Source organism: Hyperolius riggenbachi, chromosome 4 (genome assembly GCF_040937935.1).
Source record: "Hyperolius riggenbachi isolate aHypRig1 chromosome 4, aHypRig1.pri, whole genome shotgun sequence".
Classification (NCBI taxonomy): domain Eukaryota; kingdom Metazoa; phylum Chordata; class Amphibia; order Anura; family Hyperoliidae; genus Hyperolius; species Hyperolius riggenbachi.
The window spans coordinates 350,984,425-351,006,415 of NC_090649.1; the positions used below are offsets into that span (position 1 = coordinate 350,984,425).

Here is a 21,991-nt window from a genome sequence, read left to right on the forward strand (position 1 = left end):
GGCATGTAATCTACCCTTTACGGGGGATTTGTTATTTGGCCCTCAGCTCCAAGAAGTCTTGGAGAAGACGGCAAGCAGGAAATCATCCTTTCCGAAGAAAAAGAAATTCAAGCCGAATAGGCCCTTTTTTCGCCGCAATAACCAGGCGATAGATAAAGGGGTCCAAAAAAGGACTTGGCCAATTAATAAGGAAGGGCCTAAGAGGACTCCGTTGCATAAACCAGCGGAGCCCCAAAGCAAGCACCAGTGACGCCAGGCTGAAGGTAGGGGGCAGGTTATCTCGCTTTTATCCAGAGTGGAGAAAGATGACCTCGAATCAATTCATTTTAGACCTAATAAAAGACTGGTACAAGAGAAGATTCATAAAAAAGCCCCCGGTGAGATTTGTGAAGACTTTAATGCCGAAAGACAGAGAAGCCAGGAATGCATTACAGGAATTACTGAGACATGATGGACAGAAATGTCATAAGAGGTACCACCTCAGGAAAGAAACCGAGGGTTCTATTCTCGAATTTTTCTGATCAAAAAGCCAACAGGAAAATTCAGAATTATTCTGAACTTAAAACCACTGAACCCCTTTATTACCTACGAAAAGTTCAGAATGGAAACTGTATATACAATGAGAAATTTACTGAATGCAGACGTGTTTATGGTGAACATAGATCTGACAGACGCTTATTGGCACATCCCAATCAGACAGGAATTTCAAAAGTATCTAAGATTCAGTGTACAAGGAGACGGTGGAGTGCTGCATTATCAATTCTCGTGCCTTCCTTTCGGAATATCTTCAGCACCAAGAGTGTTTACGAAAGTAATGGCAGAGGTGGTAGGGAATCTTCATCTCCAGAACATTATCCTAATCCCTTATCTGGACGATCTATTAGTTCTAGCAGACAATGCTGTACTTCTTCAAATAGATCTGAAGAGGGTTTTAGATCAGTTAGAAACCCTGGGTTGGTTAGTAAATTACCAAAAGTCACATCTGGATCCATCCCAAGTGATCAGATTCTTGGGGTTCATAATAAACTCACCCCTTCAAAGACTGTTCTTGCCAGAAGACAAGGTGACAAAAGTGCAGTCGACAATAGTCAGCCTTTTAGAGGCAGATGCCATCTCCGTACGGCAGTGCATGAGTATAGTGGGTCTACTAACCTCAACAGCACCAGCAGTAGATTGGACAATGGCTCACGTAAGAGTTCTCCAGAACTGGCTACTGGAAAATTGGAACAGAAATCAGGGCGATTTAGAAAGGGTGTTACCAATACCAACCTCGGTAAAAGAATCACTGTCCTGGTGGATGGATATAAAGAATCTTCAGTTAGGAAGACTATGGAGGTCTCCCCCAACAAAGATTATTACAGACGCAAGTTTGATGGGTTGTGGAGCCCATGTGGACGGACTATACCTGCAAGGGTCATGGACAGACCCAGTAAGGAAAGAGTCATCCAACTTCAGGGAAATTAAGGCAGTTCATATGGCCCTATTACAAGCATCAGAGTTTCGTTCAGACAATATAACAGTAGTAGCCTATCTGAACAAACAAGAAGGGACAAGGTCCAGGAACTCCTAGAAGTTTCACTGAAGATCTTAGATTGGGCAGAACTGAATCTGCTATCCCTAACAGCAGTCCATCTGAAAGGGACATTAAATCGAATTAAAACCATATTCTTAATAGCTATTACCTCTGCAAAAAGAGTAAGTGAATTAGAGGCACTAAGCAGTGGTGAACAATTTTGTTCTATATTTGAAGACCGAGTGATATTGAAGACTGTAACTGATTTTTTACCAAAACTTTCATCAGTGTCTAATAGGGGGCAAGAGATAATATTGCCTACCTTCTGCAATAAAGCAGTTCATCCAAAAGAGAAGCAGTGGCACAAGCTGGATGTAAGGAGGTGCTTACTAATATACTTAAAAAGAGTGAAGCAACTCAGGAAAACAGACAGGTTATTTGTCAATTTCACTGGAAATAAAGTGGGAGGAAAAATGACAAAAGCTTTGATAACAAGATGGCTCAAGGTTTGTATTGAAGAAGCTTACAAACTGAGGCAATTGGAGTCACCTAAAGAGATCACAGCACACTCTACTAGAGCTATGGCAACCTCCTGGGCCTATAGAGCTTGGGGCATCAGAGATTTGCCGGGCAGCAACATGGAGTGTCAACTCGTTAATCAGACATTACCGTCTAGAACTGATGACAGCAGGAGAACAGTCCTTCGGGCGGAAAGTTCTACAGGCTGTGGTCTCGCCCTAAAGTGGGTGATTCTTTGTTTATCATCTCAATGTCACTGTCCTGGAGGGTTGGACGAAAAAACCAGGATTACGTCCTGGTAATTCTATTTTTGACAACAATCCAGGACAGTCCTTAGTTCCCACCCGTTCAGCATCATGTATTTTGATGTGGGTAAGAAAGTAATAGGGTATCCAGTATGAGTAGGTTCAGGTCTTGGGCACAACTGAGGTGTCTATACCTGGGAACAGATTTATAGAGCTCATGCTGGGTGTTTCCAGTTTCCGGGGGGCGGAGCCCAAGCCTCAATGTCACTGTCCTGGAGGGTTGTCAAAAATAGAATTACCGGGACGTAATCCTGGTTTTAAGGTGACAGTCCCGCTTTAAGAGATGATTAGTAATTCACGGGAGGTTGTTTACGGTGCATGCATACCACCTCGGAGAAGATGGGAGACAATAGATAATGGTTTATAGATGAAGCCCCCGTGGCCAATCAGTGCCAGGCAGGGTGGATAGGAATCCCCTTTGACGTCACGACGTCGATGACGTCATCCCGCCCCGTCGCGATGGCGACGGGGGAAGCCCTCCAGGAGATCCCGTTCTTTGAACGGGATCTCCTGATCGCCGATCGCCGGCGGCGATAGGAGGGGCTGGGGGGATGCCGCTGAGCAGCGGCTATCATGTAGCGAGACTTTGTCTCGCTACATGAAAAAAAAAAAAAATTAAAAAAAAAAAATTTGCTGCCCCCTGGCGATTTTTTTTTTTTAGCAAACCGCCAGGAGGGTTAATGGAATGGACAATGCGATTGGGGGGGGGGGGTTGGGAGAGAAGTGGGTTTAGAAAATGTTTGTATATAATTGTGCACATTTTATATTACCAGAGACCAAATAAAAAAAGTGGTGGTGAGAGATCTTGAAATAGAGGAAGATGTGCATCATTACAAATAATTTCAGATTGATCTCTTGTAGCCCGCATGATAGTTTCTTTTTAAGTAAAAGATTGTAGGCAGCATATAATGTTCCTGGGACGATCTTCCTTGTTCCCCTGAGGACGCAGATCCCTCTGAGCCCGAATAAACTCGATAGGATGGTCTTGGGGTTTGTCAAGCAGTTTGTAAATATGGGCTGAAAGAGCAGAGGTAATGGTGTCATTACCCACAGATTCTGGGAGGCTTCTGATTCTTATGTTAGAACACCTGCCAGATCTATGAGGTCGCGTTCATGATTCAGTGTATTCCAGCGTGTAGCCCTGCCACCTTTCAGAAAAAGGCCTCTACTCTTCTATATCTGAAAATACCAGGGCTTTTTTATGCAAGGGGGTAGATCTACGCACCAGAACCAAGCTGATACTGTGAATCTTATTAAACAGACAATGGGCTCTATTCACAAAACTTCTCATAAATTACTTATCGCCTAATTGATAAAAATAACCTTTCAGCACATTTACAAGCAAAATAATCACTCAAGTAAGTTATTCCTGATTAACTTAATTTCAATATTACTTTTCTTACCTTAATTATATATTTTTTGCTCTTGGGGACCTTTAAAAATGTAACATAGGTAAGGTGAAAACTGAAAAAAACTGGGGGAAATGCTTTGTGAAAAAGCTATATATTTGTATAGTACTGCGGAAGATGTTGGTGCTATATAAATACTAATATAATAATAATAATAATGAGGGGATTCTTCCTCTATTAGGCCTGGAGAAGTACATTACTAAGCCATTTTTAAGCGCTTGTGATTTGAAAAGCTCTTGCTAATTTAATGCTATAGGTGTGATCCCACTTGAGCACGGAGTCAGACCCAGTCCTTTGATGACCAAGGTCCTCACACATTTTTGACACAGTTCAAATTAATTGATGGGTCTGAATCAGGAATTGTGTGGTCCATCAGGTAGAACACATTCCTCTTACTCAGTCCATCCTAAACACTGGAATTGATCTGGCCCTCCAGGCCTGGAGTTTGACACCTGTGCACTAGTGATGTGATTTTATAAAAGTTAGCCATAGGCAAACGTGTGTGTGTGTCTGTGGGGGGGGAGGGGGGGGGGGTTGTAGAGAATTACAGCTGCCCAGAATCTCCCTTCAGACCAGGGCCAGTGCAGTGTCTGGGGACAACCACAAGTTGAGACACCAGGATATCGGCAGGTAAAGGGAGTACATACATTTGCATGCAAAATTTGCATAAACCTGCATCAACGCAGAAATATTTGCATCTCATTGAGCATCCCGATAAGTGACACAACTACACATCAGGCATTATTCTTACAGCAGAGATGTTGTTTATTATATATACAAGATTACGGCGTATACATCAGATATACAGTCACAATCCGATATGTAGATCTGAGTTTAAAAATACGAATAAAAACCACTGTATCCACTGCTTAATTCCAGTAGCACAAGTAACTTTTTTTTGATTATTTCATTTTTGTGGACTAAGCACTATAACTGTATCTGTCATTAATGACTATTACGATATGTGAGAAATGGAACATTTTATCATATTTTCGCTTTGTATTAAAGTTTAAATGTATTAGGAGCATGGCCGTGGAGTCGGTACAAAAATCCTCTGACTCCTCAGTTTAGGATTCCTCCGACTCCTCTAATTTGCATATTACAATCTTGTTGATTGAAAGTCTGTAACATGAAATTAATCTCTTAACTGCCAACGCAGGAATTTTAAAAGACAACGGAAGTGAGAAGGATATGTAGACTGCCATATTTATTCCCTTTAGGCTGCTTACACACTAAGACGTTACAGGCGCACGTTAGTGCAGCCTGTAACGCTCCCCCAACGCATAGCAATGTAACACAAGTAGGCTGTTTACACAGCCCACGTTGCGTTACATGTAATGCTGCACGTTCTCCCGAAAGTGCAGCATGCTACGGTGTTAGAGCGGCTTAAGCCGCGTTAGACTGTTTGCACATGCTCAGTCTTGTTGGGGAGGAGCGGAGAGCAGCCAGGCACATGGCTAATTAATATTCACTGCACCTTGTGACGTGCAGTGTTTACTTCCTGGTGCGGCCGCTCTGTGCGGAGATTGGCCGGCGGCGGGACCACGTGATGCCGCATGCGTCCAAGAGTACACATCACGGACACCAGAGTAAGCTGCACAACACGACTCACTCTGACGTCCACATTGAAGAGCACCAGGCCTTGCGTTAGGTGCACGTTATGCGACCTTAACGTAGCACCTAACGCAACGTCTTGGTGTGCAAGTAGCCTTAGTCATAGACTAAAACTAGTCTTTGGTAAGAATACTTGTTAGAAGGTACAGACCGGAGCAAAGAATCTATCAGGCCCTAGGCAATGTGACTGTGGATACATGTAACTTAATGATGTGCAGGTACTCTGCAGGGGAATGAGGGAATTCTTCCTCTATTACATTCTTCATGTACAATCTGAACCAGGTTTATGGGTGATAGACAACACCTTTGTGTTCAATGTACACAACATTCTCAGTGGATTCCCTGCAACTCTGTGGGGAGTGCATATGTAGAGTATATTTATTGTATTTATAAACCGCAAACATATTACGCAGCGCTGGACATTAGTTTAGGATATTACTACTGTGTAACAAAGTAAACCTGAGACAGATGAAATTAGTTTTATACATACCTGGGGCTTTCTCCAGCGCCCTTCAGGCTAATCAGTCCCTCGCTGTCCTCCTCCGCCACCTGGATCTTCTACTATGGGTCCAGGTACTTAAGCCAGTCGGGCGTAGTGTGCATGCACACACTCCGCCGCTGGGAGCATACTACACCAGCGCAGCACTATTGCACAGGTGTAGAATGTTCCTGGCTGTGGGATCGGCATGTGACCAGACTGCGCTGACTGGCTAATTTACCAGAAATCATAGCAGAAGGCCCAGATGGTGGAGGAGAACAGCGAGGGACTGATTGGCCTGAAGTCTAGATCATAGAAATCAGAGACCGCACTCAGAAGGCTTTTTCAACCACTGTATTCACCGCAAACCAAGCATGACAAAATACACGACATGTTTCAGGCATCGCCCTTCCTCAAGTGTACCGCACCTATTGCCAGTGACACTTATATACCCCACCCACAGGAACAAAAGATAATCACAACATCCGCAAACCAACATTTTTTTAAAAACTTCCAGGGAACTACACATGAGTGTCTACCCCAGCACAAATCACTGAGGTCACTCCACCCCGGAACATGTATAACACATTGACATTTTTCCTTTATGTATTTGCACAATATGTAACCAATCCAATATTGATTTGTCAACGATACCAATCGTTATATTTTGAGTCCCATGTAGAATTTTCATGGCAGCCAAGCAGAGCCTAGGGGAGAAAACACATTACAGAAAGCATTTAAGACTCAAGCATTCATTCAGCCTGTTCGGCTGGACACAGTTAAAATACCTAATCCACCTAACCTCGCTGTTTACTCAGAAAATGTTGTGAAACCGAAGTTTCCGACTCCTTTTTGCCTTGCGCAAAATTCTTAATATCTCTCTTGTGCCTTTTTGTATCCGCTGCTTAACTGGTCGCTCCGTATTCCCAATGTACACATACACACAGGGGCACTTAAGCCCATATACAACGTATGAGCTCAAGCAGGAATACCTGCCCCTGATGGGCACCTGCACACCAGTCAACGGATGAGACACAGAATTGCCCCTGATGATAGCACTACAGCAATTGCAGCTCAAGCATGGTGTCTTGCCTCTCCTGGAGGCTGGCACCTGATCAACTTGCCTCTTCTTGATATCGGGTTTGGTTACCCAATGCTTTATCGTCCTGCCCCTGCGATACGCAAAGACTGGCGGATCCATGAACAATTTGCCATATGCTTTGTCTTGGCCCAGGATCGGCCAGAATTTGCGTATCACAGACCATATTCGCTCAAAGGACAGAAGTCGCAGACCTGGTAAGTGGTGGTGAGAGGGTGAATCTACAGTCTACTGCCACCAGCACACTCTCCCACCTTGAGCATGACAGACAGTGGTATCCTGGTGAACCCGGATGAAGTAGTGGCAGTCACGTTTGCCTATTGTGAGGAGGACATCGAACGTATTCTGAGTCAAGTCTCCTGTGAACCCCTGGTGGAGGACGAGGAGTCCCAGTTGGAATACAAAAAAAGTCGATGGTTAAACCTGAAGAAATTGGAAGCACATTACACATCGCATCAATCGTTTTTAGTGGACAACGTCCGGGCAAAACGAATCCCCAGGGGCTACAGAATTACATTACGATCCACATTGCTTGTGCAAGATACCGTGTTTCAAGCTCACTTTTTTGAAATTCTGAACAAAGGGAGCCTGGATGTGATGGTCCTAGCGATTGAGCTTTGCAGGTGCATATCGTGGAAATACGTACAGACATTGCTAATATACAAGAAGATTTGTCGGCTTTACCTCCCTTCGAATATTCCACCTTAAATGTCTAGCACAACTTACAGCTAACCCGCGCTTAAGAGTTGTCTGCAGTAAAACAAGCTTAAGTGCGGCATGACATTGATGATTACAAGGCTGGGCGTGTGTATACCTGGCAGCAGGAGCTTAGACCAGGTCGCCGACAGCCATAGGAACCAGGGAGTAGGGATTGGGCTTTGCTCCCACAACTGCTGGAGATTTGTTTAATTGGGAAGTTGACTTTTTCAAATTCATCAGGTCACTTAAATTAAAAATGACATTCTGTGACCAGCCGGATCTTGAGAGGGGAGTGTTCTTTAAGAGAAGTAACTGTATGCCAGATATAGTGAACCCCTCTGTTGATTTGTTTGCAGGGGCTGTTTTGCATGAAGTGCGGGAACTGTGACCGCTTTGACCATAAACAGAAAAGGTCATTATATCATAATCTAACTGTTAGAACATGAAGCATTGAGAAGCTTACAGCAGAATGAGGATGTCATGATCATTAAAGCAGACAAGGGGGGTGCCACGGAAGTGATGGATAGGTCACAGTATATCCAGGAGGCTAGACAACGACTTAATCATCCGGGTCACTATGATCAATGTGATAGAGATCCTACTGTTGAGATAAAATGCAAAGTTGATTTCTTGGTTCGGCAGGGGATAGAGGACGAGATGCTTGACAGCCAGACCGCTTAATTTCTTAGTACAGAAAATCCACAGATACCGATTTCGTATCGGTTACCTAAATTTCACACATCTGGATAACCCTCCTGGGCGTCCGATTGTGTCTGGTATAGGGTCGGTCCTCTATCCTCTGGCGAAATATGTGGACCATTACTTAGTTTGGTGACAAAAATTGAGACGTGTCTGATCGACAGAAATGATTTGTTGAGCAGACTGGAGAAGCTGGGGCCGCTCCTGGAAAACCTTTTGCTATGCTCGTTGGATGTACAAAGCCTGTTCACGTCTATCCCGCATGATGAGGGGATGCAACGTGTTGAGAAGTTGTTGGAAACACTTCCCAATAAGCTTGTATTTTTTTCTCCTGGACGCACTAGATTTGGTGTTGCGTTCCAATTATTTTAGTTTTTTGGATGCATTTTTTTTATCCGACAGGGCACGAGCATGGATTTGCCGGTAGCCCCTTCTTTTGCTAACCTTTTTCTCACTGATCTGGAGAGCACAATGTTCATCAATCATCCAAAGTATAAAAACCATATTAAATCGTTTTTTCGTTTTGTGGACGACGTCCTGATACTTTGAGATGGCCCCCAGGCTCTGTTAGAACTGATGGTGGAGGAAGCCAGTCAGGCCCACCCTACCATAAAGTTCACAGCCAAGTGTTCAAAAGAATTATCTAGACGTGACGATTTTTGTCGAACGGGGAATTGCGGACCAGATTGTTTCAGAAACCTACAGAGCAGAATAATTTACTCCGCACTGACCATTTTCATCCGGCTTCAGTGAAAAGGGGTATTCCCAAAGGACAATTTTTGCAGGCGCGTCGCATTTCGTCGCGGGTAGAGTATTATGATGCCGCTTCGGAACAACTGATTTATAAAATAGTGGATAGTAGCAAAAATAAATAAATAAATAAAATGGTGGAAAAAGGTTTTGATGAGCAAGTGCTAAGAAAGATCAGTGGGGAAGTAAGAGCCATGGATAGGCAATCGTTGATGAAAACGAAGGTCAAGTGCACTTTGTCTAGAGTGCCCTTTGTCTGCAACTTCTGTCCTTTGAGCGAATACGGTCTGTGATACGCAAATTCTGGCCGATCCTGGGCCAAGACAAAGAATATGGAAAATTGTTCATGGTTCCGCCAGTCTTTGCGTATCGCAGGGGCAGGACGATAAAGAATTGGGTAACCAAACCCGATATCAAGAAGAGGCAAGTTGATCAAGTGCCAGCCTCCAGGAGAGACACAACACCATGCTTGAGCTGCAATTGCTGTAGTGCTATCATCAGGGCCAATTCTGTGTCTCATCCGTTGACTGGTGTGCAGGTATCCATTAGGGGCAGGTATTCCTGCTTAAGCTCATACGTTGTATATGGGCTTAAGTGTCCCTGTGGGTACGTGTACATTGGGAAAACGGAGCGACCAGTTAAGTAACAGATACAAAGGCACCAGAGAGATATTACGAATTTTGCGCAAGGCAAGGAGGAGTCTGAAACATCACTTGCACGACATTTTTTGAGTAAACATCATACCTCTGCACAATTGAGATGGTTTGTCCTTGATGATGTGACGGCACCCCCCAGGGGAGGTGACAGAGAAAAATTGCTCTTGCAGCGCGAGGCTAGGTGGATTAGGTATTTTAACTGTGTCCAGCCGAACGGGGTGAATGAATGCTTGAATCTTAAATGCTTTCTGTAATGTGTTTTCTTCCCTAGGCTCTGCTTGGCTGCCATGAAAATTCTACATGGGACTCATAATATAAAGATTGGTATCGTTGACAAATCAATATTGGATTGGTTAAATATTGTGCAAATACAAAAAGGAAAAATGTTAATGTGTTATACATGTTCCGTGGTGGACTGACCTCAGTGATTTGTGCTGGGGTAGACACTCATGTGTAGTTCCTTGGAAGTTTTTAAAAAATGTTGGTTTTGCGATTATCTTTTGTTCCTGTGGGTGGGGTATATAAGTGTCACTGGCAATGGGTGTGGTACCCTTGAGGAAGGGCGACGCCCGAAACATGTTGTGTATTTTGTCATGCTTGGTTTGCTGTGAATACAGTGGTTGAAAAAGCCTTCTGGGTGCAGTCTCTGATTTCTATGATCTACAGTGTGGTTTAGCAGGAGTGGTGTACCTGCTCGGGACCTGCACCGGCCTACTGGTCAAGACTACTGACCTGGTGAGTGGTGGTGAGAGGGTAAATCTACAAACGATTGACCTGAAGTGGGCTGGAGGAAGCCCCAGGTATGTATAAAACTTTTCTTTAATTTGTAGTCACCAAACCAATTTTAACATATCAAATTATTTGATTTCATGAACAAAGGCATTGCATACATTTGCATAACAAATGTACCAACAAACCAGCTTCAACGCAGAATTATTTCCATCTCATTGACCATCTCTATTAGTGACACAGCTCATCAGGCTTTATTCTTACAGCATAGATGTTGTTTAGTATATAAAAAAGATTTTGGTGTACACATCATACAGTGGGATGCAAAATTTTGGGCAACGTTGTTAAATCATCATGATTTTCCCATATAAATCGTTGGTTGTTACAATAAAAAAGTCAGTTAAATAAATCATACAGGAGACACACAGTGATATTTGAGAAGTGAAATGAAATTTATTGGATTTACAGAAAGTGTGCAATAATTGATGAAACAAAATTAGGCAGGGACATACATTTGGGAACCACAAAAAAAGAAATGAAATCAATATTTAGTAGTTCCTCCTTTTGCAGAAATTACAGCCTCTAAACCTCTCTTGTAGGTTCCAATGAGAGTCTGGATTCTGGTGAAAGGTATTTTGGAACATCCCTCTTTACAAAACCTCTCTAGTTCATTCAGGTTTGATGGCTTCCGAGCATGGACAGCACTCTTTAACTCACACCACAGATTTTCAATTATATTCAGGTTGTTGTACTTGTTCCTCTGCATGAATGCCTTAGTGGATTTTGAGCAGTGTTTAGGGTTGTTGTCTTGTTGAAAGATCCAGCCTCGGCGCAGCTTCAGCTTTGTCACGGATTCCTGGACATTGGACTCCAGAATCTGCTGATACTGAGTGGAATACATGCGTCTCTCAACTTTTACAAGATTCCTAGTCCCTGCACTGGCCACACAGCCCCACAGCATGATGGAACCACCACCATATTTTACTGTAGGTAGCAGGTGTTTTTCTTGGAATGCTGTGTTTTTTTCCTCCATGCATAACACCCCTTGTTATGCCCAAATAACTCAATTTTAGTTTTCAGTCCACAGCACCTTATTCCAAAATGAATCTGGCTTTTCCATATGTGCTTTTGCATACCTCAAGCGGCACTGTTTGTGCTGTGGGTGGAGAAAAGGCTTCCTCTGCATCACTCTCGCATACAGCACCTCCTTGTGTAAAGTGCGCCGAATGGTTGAACATTGCACAGTGACTCCATCTGCAGCAAGATGATGTTGTAGGTCTTTGGTACTGGTCTGTGGGTTGACTGTTCTCACCATTCACCACTTCTGTTTGTTATAAACTGTTCTAATCACCTTTTTCCGGCACCAGCAACTTCTTATAGTTGCGTCTCGTGGACTGTGAGATAACTTGACTCTCAACACAGCAAGCAGGAGATAGACTTTCTCAGGCTTCTTCAATATTCACGTTATTTGTTCAGGAAACAGAAATACAGATAGATGCAGTTCATCATATCCTAGCCACGCCAATCTTCATGTTGCGTTACAAGCTTCTTGATTAAACTTCCTGCTGAAGTCAATCAGGTACCTTCTTTCTAAACTACGTTACACTAGACTACCTATGTACAGCATACATTATATCAGATTACATATAGAATGAAAATACTTAGAAATTCCAGTCAGCATTGAGAGCTAGTGTGAAAGTAAGAAGCAGAGTGAGCTCCCATCGCTCACTCGGGGTTTAATACCGACTAGGAAAGAGTTAAATATGACATAATCTTCGCCATCCACTACATCAGACTATTGGTGGAGCCCCCTCATGGGGTCATAATACCCACCTACTCAATTAATATTTAATGAGGCTTTTGACATACATACAAGGAATTCGGTATTTAGTAAATATGGCTGATGTTTATTGTTCTAGTGGTGTACATGCACAGGTCAGAGAGACCTGTGGCCTTGTCCATAGAACAGCTTCTTGGTATGTTCTGGTTCTGCTGACAGAACTGCCGATTTTCTCTCGAAGAGAAAATCCCCTTAAAGGGCAGGTCTGCTCCCCAAGCCTTTTTGACTAACTCAGTCCAAATAACTGAGGCCTACTTAAATTATAACACTGTTTATCTGAGATTTTTCTTGGTCTGCCACCTCGAGCCTGAACTTGAACTGAGCCTGTGGTCTTCCATTTCCTCAATATGTCCCTAACTGTGGAAACAGAAATCTCTGAGACAACTTTCTGTATCCTTCCCCTAAACCATGATGGTGAACAATCTTTGTCATTTGAGTTGTTTTGAGACCCCCTTTTGCCACTCTTCAGAGAAAATTGAGAGGGAACCCCCCCCCCCCCCCCCCCCCTGTAAAGCACAACTGAAGAGAGTTATATGGAGGCTGCCATGTTTATTTCCTTTTAAGCAATAGCAGTTGCCTGACAGCCCTGCTGATCCTCTGCCTCTAATACTATTAGCCATAGGCCCTGAACAAGCATGCAGCAGATCAGGTGTTTCAGACTTTAAAGTCAGATCTGACAAGACTAGCTGCATGCTTGTTTCTGGTGTTATTCAGGTACTACTGCAGAGAAATAGACTAGCAGGGCTGCCAGGCAACTGGTATTGATTAAAAGGAAATAAATATTGCAGCCTCTGAATACCTCTTACTTCAGTTCCCCTTTAAATACTCTTTCTCATAATTTGTTTCACTTGTATATGTAGGTCAGGAGTCACTGAGCTTACCAAGCCAAATTGAGTTCCAATAATTCAGTCTAAAGGTTTTGGAATCAATAAAATTACAACAGTGCCCAAATTTATACACCTGCCTAATTTTATTTAAACAATTATTGCACACTTTCTGTAAATGCAATAAGTCATTTCACTTCTCAAATATCACTGTGTCAACAAACGATTTATACAGGAAAATCATGACAATTAACAAACTTTCGCATCCCACTGTATATACAGTCACAATCATATATGTATATCTGACTTTAAAATGCAGGGACTGCTTTATTGAAGCAGCACAAGTAACTATTTTTTGATTTATTTATTTAATTGTTGTGGACTAAGCAGTTATTACTGTATATATAAATTATTTATGATTCTTATCCGATAAATAGAACATTTTATAATATTTTCTATTTTAATTAGTTTAAATTCATTAGGAGTCAGTCATTGCATCTGTTTCCGACTCCAGGTACCCAAAATTGCTCCGACTCTTCGACCCCCCCCCCCCCGACTCCTACTCCAGGTGCTCAAAAACTTCTTAGATTTCTTTCCCCCGACTCCACAGCCCTATGGGTGATGCAGAAGCTGCAGTGCTTTACCGTGCAACTTCCAAAGTAATCCTAGAAGTGCATCGGAAATGCCATGTTAGTGTTTTTTTTTGTGTGGTGTGACTTTTCAGCTCCGCAGCAAGTGTAAAAGGGCCTCCTAATGCATAAATCTCTTTAAAGGCAACTTGAGATGGGGAATTATAAAGAAACATGCATACCTGGTGTTTCTTCCAGCCCTTTCCAGCCTAATCGCTCCTACGCTGTTGTCTTCTGCCTCTCCGTTGATCCCCAATTTGTCCCGAAAAGTCCACCGGTCTGGGGCCAACTGCACATGCGCAGAATTCAGCCGCAGAATTCTCCCAGAGATGGTAGCACGCCTGGCCAGCATGCGCTGATTGCAGGTTTTTCCAGGGCCAGTTGCGGTAGAACGGAGTGGCAGAAGAAGCTGGTGTGGGAGCGATCAGTCCGAAGGGGGCTGGAGGAAGCCCCCAGGCAATGTATGTTTTTTTGTAATCGCCCCATCTCAGGCGCACTTTAAAGAGTTTACCTGGAGGGTATTTTCTCATGTGATTTTTTTTTTTATACCTGCAGATTCTGTAATGATTGGCAATCATTTTAACTTTAATGGTGCTTATCTGATAAAAGTATACTTCACTGAATAATGAAGAACTTCACTGACTTTTGCAGACCTGGAAGTAATGAGTGGTGTACCTGCTGAAATCCCAAAACTGAGGGAGGCTGCAAGAATAGTGCACCGACACCTGTGTCTTCAGTTACTAGCACCATCTGGAACTACAATATCTGCACTCTGCTACATAAGTCGGACCAACCAACTTGTTGTTGGTTTTTCAGATGGATGTTTCTCCTTATGGAACATGAAAAGTTTAAGAAGAGAGTGAGTATGAATTTTAATCTTAGATGAGTTACATGTACGGTTTAATTGGATCATGTCCTTGGAAAAATTAGTCTTCTACCATTCAGGTTAAATCATTCCATGGTATACATAACGAGCAAAGTAATCTTAGACCTAAAGAAGACACTTAAAGTGGAATGAAACCCAGCATTTCTTCTTTGCTCTAAAAGATTTACATCATATAATATACTAACACATTTTTTTTGTTAGTAAAACATCATTCAAAGGGTTAAATCACAGGACTGATTTTTTTTTTTTGTCCTGCAGGGGCAGCCGCATCCGAACTGGTGCTAATGAGTCCTGAACTGAAACACTGCTCAGAAATCATTACTGGGTGCATTTACAATAGAAATACAACAGTTGTGAATAAAATGCACCAGCAGCTTTCAAAGTAAATAAAGTTAATTTTTGGAACTTAAAAATTTCAAAATTAATAATACTTGTGCACAAATCCAAATATGATATTTATATGGGTTATAAAAAGTAGGAAAGCACATTTTTTTGAATATTTTGTCAGATTTTAAAAACGCTTTATTACAGAGCAATAGTCAGACAATGTTGAATCCGTGTCCATTTAACCCAATCAAAGCTAATAAAACTAATTTTAGAATTTTTTAAAAATCAGCTTTAGCACTTAGAAGAACCTTTAGCAATATAATTGGGGTAACATATGGTTACTGATTATTAACATAAAGTGTGCTAACTTAAAGCAATTCTTGCAGACATTCCTTAGCCTTTTAAGATTTTTGGATGGTAATTTCATATCCTAATTAGCCTTACTGTGCACTCCAGGACGTGAAATTTGTGTCTTGAACTTTGAATTGCCACCACGCATCTGTCCTCGCTCATGCTGTGAACTCTTTTAAATGTAAATGACTGCTGCTAATAGCAGCAGCACTCATTCATGTAAACAAAAGGAAAAAATAATATATTTTGAGGTGTTGTATAACTGTGGCACCTGTCATATGAAAGTTACAAAGGGTGTAACATGAAAAAATGAAAGGTCTCTAATGCATTTACGTCTATTTTTTTCCTATAAAATTAATTCTCGCAAACAAATATTATCAGAAGAAAGCCTAGATTGTCTTTAAAGATTAACTTTAAAGGGATACTGTAGGGGGGTCGGGGGAAAATGAGCTGAACTTACCTGGGGCTTCTAATGGTCCCCCGCAGACATCCTGTGCCCGCGCAGCCGCTCACCGATGCTCCGGCCCCGCCTCCTGTTCACTTCTGGAATTTCTGACTTTAAAGTCAGAAAACCACTGCGCCTGCGTTGCAGTGTCCTCGATCCCGCTGATGTCATCAAAAGTGCACAGCGCAGGCCCAGTATGGTCTGTGTCTGCGCAGTACACTCCTGGTGACATCAGCAAGAGCGAGGACACGGCAACGCAGGCGCAGTGGTTTTCTGACTTTAAAGTCAGAAATTCCAGAAGTGAACCGGAGGCGGGGCCGAAGCATTGGGGAGTGGCTGCGCCAACACAGGATGTCTGCGGGGGACCATTGGAAGCCCCGGGTAAGTTCAGCTCATTTTCCCCCGACCCCCCTACAGTATCCCTTTAAGGCATAAAATCCATAATCAATATTCTATTACAAACTGCAAAGTAGTTAAAAAAGATGCTAACAAGGCAAATCAGAAGTTTATAATCCATTTCACTTTTTCTTTTTCAATAGATTTAGTCCCCAATACAAGTACAGGTATGAAGGAGGCACTCAACAGGTGATGATTAAACTTGCGTTTAATATAATAGCTTAACACGACATGTTTCAGGGTTTCCCCTTTCCTCAGCTAAAGAAAGGGGAAACCCTGAAACATGTCGTGTTAAAGGGAACCTTAACTGAGAGTGATATTGATGTTTCCTGTTAAACAATACCAGTTTCCTGGCAGTCCAGCTGATCTCAAGGCTGCAATAGTGGCTGAATCACACCCTGAAACAAGCATGCAGCTAATCCAGTCTGACTTCAGTCAGAGCACCTGATCTGCATGCTTGTTGAGGGGCTGTAGCTGAAAGCATTAGAGACACAGGATCAGCAGGAGAGCCAGGCAACTGGTATTATTTTAAAAGGAAAAATCCATATCCTTCTCAGTTTAGGTTCCCTTTAAGCTATTATATTAAACACAAGTTTAATCATCACCTGTTGAGTGCCTCCTTCATATCTGTACTTGGAATCGTTGTGTGGAAGTGGTGATCCACAGAGGGATTGAGCACCGATGGACCAGGCTGTTAGCCCTGGGAGAGAGGTTGCTTTAGGAGTCTTTTACCTTTTAGTCCCCAATACACCCAGGCTCTATTCTCGCTGGCCGCAAAGGAGAAGTTGTAATGCTAATTCAGCCTCATTGGCTTAAGCCTCTGTCACTCACCTCTGTTGTTCTCTGGCCATCTGTTCTTTAGCTACTTGCAGCTGCTAGGGTGCAGAGAGGGGGGCCAGAAGCTGTCCTCCGTCACTGATCTCGGCCCCCCTCCTGTTGTGTGCCCCTCTCTGCTGCATCCCTCCTCGCATCTCTTCCCCGCACTATTACTCAGCGAAGCAGGGAGGAATAAAAGCAGTGCAGACTCACCTCCATATGGGTCCATGCGCTAGAGTTCCTGCCTATACACTCTGCACTGCCGCCGGCGGTACTGCAGCGTGTATAGACGGAATCTCCAGCGCGTGGAACCATATGGAGGCGAGTCTGTGCGAACTGCTTTTATTCCTCCCCACTTCGCTGAGTAATAATGCGGGAGGAGAGGATATTCCAGGGGGGATGCAGAGTGAGGGGGGGGATGCTGAAGCCTGTGAGACCCAAGATGGCCCCTGCCATGGACAGAATTCTGTCCATTTCCCTATATAAAATACCATGCAATCAAAATGTGTACAGGGCAATGTATGTGTTATACAAGTAGAGCAAGTAAGTATCCATTTAACCTGCCTGGCGTTCTATTAAGATCGCCAGGCAGGCTGCGGGAGGGTTTTTTTTTAATAAAAAAAAAACTATTTCATGCAGCCAACTGAAAGTTGGCTGCATGAAAGCCCACTAGAGGGCGCTCCGGAGGCGTTCTTCCGATCGCCTCCGGCGCCCAGAATAAACAAGGAAGGCTGCAATGAGCGGCCTTCCTTGTTTTGCTTACATCGTCACCATAGCGACGAGCGGAGTGACGTCATCGACGTCAGCCGACGTCCTGACGTCAGCCGCCTCCGATCCAGCCCTTAGCGCTGGCCGGAACTTTTTGTTCCGGCTACGCTGGGCTCAGGCGGCTGGGGGGACCCTCTTTCGCCGCTGCTCGCGGCGGATCGCCGCAGAGCGGCGGCGATCAGGCAGCACACGCGGCTGGCAAAGTGCCGGCTGCGTGTGCTGCTTTTTATTTGAGCCAAATCGGCCCAGCAGGGCCTGAGCGGCAGGCTCCGGCGGTACTGGACGAGCTGAGCTCGTCCAGACCGCCCAGCAGGTTAAAGAGTAACTGTTGGGCATGATTTTAAAAAATAGTTCCGTATATCCCTCTTTAATAAAGTCCAAAAAGATGCTAAAAAGGCACTGGCAAAGTGAAAATATATTCTCACTTTTAAATTAATGTGATTTATATATCCTCTTGTCCCCAGCTCCTAACTCGTACGCAGAGCCGCAAGAGAAGTAACAGTGAATGCAGGACGGCTTTTTTTTCCCCCTTTACTACTCCCCGTGCCTCCCCTTCATTGAATATTCCTCCCCTTCTGCTGTAGTGCAGCCTGATTGGCTGCTTCCTCTGCCCCTCACATTTTCCTCAGCCACGCCTCTGCTCCTCTTTGATTGGCAATACAGAGACGTCATCTGTAGTTGCCGAAGGAGTGCACAGGAGGCTGCTTGCTAGCTGAGGCTGCTGAAAGGAGAAGAGCGACGTGTGGTAATGTATTGTTTTTTTTTTTTTATTACACGCACCACCACTGCGCATCTCTGCAAACTAAGGGGGCAGATGCATACCTACACTTGGGGCAGTCCTATACCGGGGGCAGACCTATAAGTATTATACTGGGGGCAGATATAGACCTGTACCTGGGCAAAAATCGATACTGGGGCAGAGCTGTATACCTACTCTGAGGGCAGAGCTGTATACCTACTCTGGGGGCAGAGCTGTATACCTACTCTGGGGGCAGAGCTGTATACCTACTCTGGGGGCAGAGCTGTATACCTACTCTGGGGGCAGAGCTGTATACCTACTCTGGGGGCAGAGCTGTATACCTACTCTGGGGGCAGAGCTGTATACCTACTCTGGGGGCAGAGCTGTATACCTACTCTGGGGGCAGAGCTGTATACCTACTCTGGGGGCAGAGCTGTATACCTACTGTGGGGGCAGAGCTGTATACCTACTGTGGGGGCAGAGCTGTATACCTACTGTGGGGGCAGAGCTGTATACCTACTGTGGGGGCAGAGCTGTATACCTACTGTGGGGGCAGAGCAGTATACCTACTGTGGGGGCAGAGCTGTATACCTACTGTGGGGGCAGAGCTGTATACCTACTGTGGGGGCAGAGCTGTATACCTACTGTGGGGGCAGAGCTGTATACCTACTGTGGGGGCAGAGCTGTATACCTACTGTGGGGGCAGAGCTGTATACCTACTGTGGGGGCAGAGCTGTATACCTACTGTGGGGGCAGAGCTGTATACCTACTGTGGGGGCAGAGCTGTATACCTACTGTGGGGGCAGAGCTGTATACCTACACTGGGGCAGAGCTGTATACCTACACTGGGGCAGAGCTGTATACCTACACTGGGGCAGAGCTGTATACCTACACTGGGGCAGCTGTATACCTACACTGGGGGCAGACCTATGCCTATCTTGGGGGCAGACCTATGCCTATCTTGGGGGCAGACCTATGCCTATCTTGGGGGCAGACCTATGCCTATCTTGGGGGCAGACCTATGCCTATCTTGGGGGCAGACCTATGCCTATCTTGGGGGCAGACCTATGCCTATCTTGGGGGCAGACCTATGCCTATCTTGGGGGCAGACCTATGCCTATCTTGGGGGCAGACCTATGCCTATCTTGGGGGCAGACCTATGCCTATCTTGGGGGCAGACCTATGCCTATGCTGGGGTACGATCTATACCTATACTGGGGTACTTCTAGGTATAGGTCTGCCCCCAGTATAGATATAGGTCTGCATCTGCCCCCAGTATAGCTATAGGTCAGCCCCCAGTATAGATCTTCACCCAGTATAGGTATAGGTCTGCATCTGGCCCCAGTATAGCTATATAGCTATAGGTCAGCCCACAGTATAGATCTTCACCCAGTACAGGTATATGTCTGCCCCATTAGTTTGCAGAGATGCGCAGCGGTGGTGCGTGTAATAAAAAAAAAATAATAATACATTACCACACGTCGCTCTTCTCCTTCCTCTTTCAGCAGCCTCAGCAAGCAATGCGATGGGGTTCCCCTCTGCCGGTCTGTCCGTCCGTCCGCATGGGGTCTCCCCTCCTCCGGGTCTGGGATCTGCGCTTCTGGTCGCTGACACAAGCAGCCTCCTGTGCACTCCTTTGGCAACTACAGATGATGTCGGTGACAGGGACGTCTCTGTATTGCCAACCATAGGACAGTACATGCAGCCTCCTGCCTCTCCTCCTCTCTGACAGTAGATGTAGCCTCCTGCCTCTCCGTAGGACAATACATGAAACCCCCTGCCTCCTACCCTCTCCATAGCACAGTACATGCAGTCTCCTGCCTCCCCATAGGACAGTACATGCAGCCTCCTGCCTCTCTTCCCCTCTCCATAGGACAGTACATGCACCCCCCTGCCTCTCCACCCCTCTCCATAGGACAGTACATGCATCCTCCTGCCTCTCCTCCCCTCTCCATAGGACAGTACATGCAGCCTCCTGCCTCTCCTCCCCTCTCCATAGGACAGTACATGCACCCTCCTGCCTCTCTTCCCCTCTCCATAGGACAGTACATGCACCCCCCTGCCTCTCCACCCCTCTCCATAGGACAGAACATGCACCGTCCTGCCTCTCCACCCCTCTCCATAGGACAGTACATGCAGCCTCCTGCCTCACCTCTCCTCTCCATAGGACAGCACATGCAGCCTCCTGCCTTTCCTCCCCTCTCCATAGGACAGTACATGCACCGTCCTGCCTCTCTTCCCCTCTCCATAGGACAGTACATGCACCCCCCTGCCTCTCCTTCCCTCTCCATAGGACAATACATGCAGCCTCCTGCCTCTCTTCCCCTCTCCATAGGACAGTACATGCAGCCTCCTGCCTCTCCTCCCCTCTCCATAGGACAGTACATGCAGCCTCCTGCCTCTCCTCCCCTCTCCATAGGACAGTACATGCAGTCACCTGCCTCTCCTTCCCTCTCCATAGGACAATACATGCACCCTCCTGCCTCTCTTCCCCTCTCCATAGGACAGTACATGCACCCCCCTGCCTCTCCACCCCTCTCCATAGGACAGTACATGCACCGTCCTGCCTCTCCACCCCTCTCCATAGGACAGTACATGCAGCCTCCTGCCTCCCCTCTCCTCTCCATAGGACAGCACATGCAGCCTCCTGCCTTTCCTCCCCTCTCCATAGGACAGTACATGCAGCCTCCTGCCTCTCCTCCGCTCGACATAGGACAGTACATGCAGCCTACTGCCTCTCTTCCCCTCTCCATAGGACAGTACATGCAGCCTCCTGCCTCTCCCCCTCTCTATAGGACAGTACATGCAGCCTCCTGCCTCTCTTCCCCTCTCCATAGGACAGTACATGCACCCCCCTGCCTCTCCACCCCTCTCCATAGGACAGTACATGCACCCTCCTGCCTCTCTTCCCCTCTCGATAGGACAGTACATGCAGCCTCCTGCCTCTCTTCCCCTCTCCATAGGACAGTACATGCACCCCCCTGCCTCTCCACCCCTCTCCGTAGGACAGTACATGCACCCCCCTGCCTCTCCACCCCTCTCCGTAGGACAGTACATGCACCCTCCTGCCTCTCCACCCCTCTCCGTAGGACAGTACATGCACCCTCCTGCCTCTCCTCCCCTCTCCATAGGACAGTACATGCACCGTCCTGCCTCTCTTCCCTTCTCGATGGGACAGTACATGCAGCCTCCTGCCTCTCTTCCCCTCTCCATAGGACAGTACATGCACCCCCCTGCCTCTCCACCCCTCTCCATAGGACAGCACATGCACCCTCCTGCCGCTCCTCCTCTCTCCATAGGACAGTACATGCAGTCACCTGCCTCTCCTCCCCTCTCCATAGGACAGTACATGCACCGTCCTGCCTCTCCACCCCTCTCCATAGGACAGTACATGCAGTCACCTGCCTCTCCTCCCCTCTCCATAGGACAGTACATACAGCCTCCTGCCTTTCCTCCCCTCTCCATAGGACAGTACATGCTGCCTCCCCGCCTCTCCTCCG

General features: G+C 45.5%; 1 protein-coding gene across 1 annotated transcript in view; it reads left to right on the forward strand.

Moving 5' to 3' along the window:
* LOC137504808 (protein ELYS-like) overlaps positions 1–21,991 on the forward strand; it is a 320,844-nt gene that overhangs the window by 146,532 nt on the left and 152,321 nt on the right. The window contains exon 5 of the mRNA XM_068233400.1: positions 14,415–14,622. Coding sequence (XP_068089501.1) covers positions 14,415–14,622 — 208 coding nt within the window. The remainder of the gene's footprint in view (positions 1–14,414; positions 14,623–21,991) is intronic.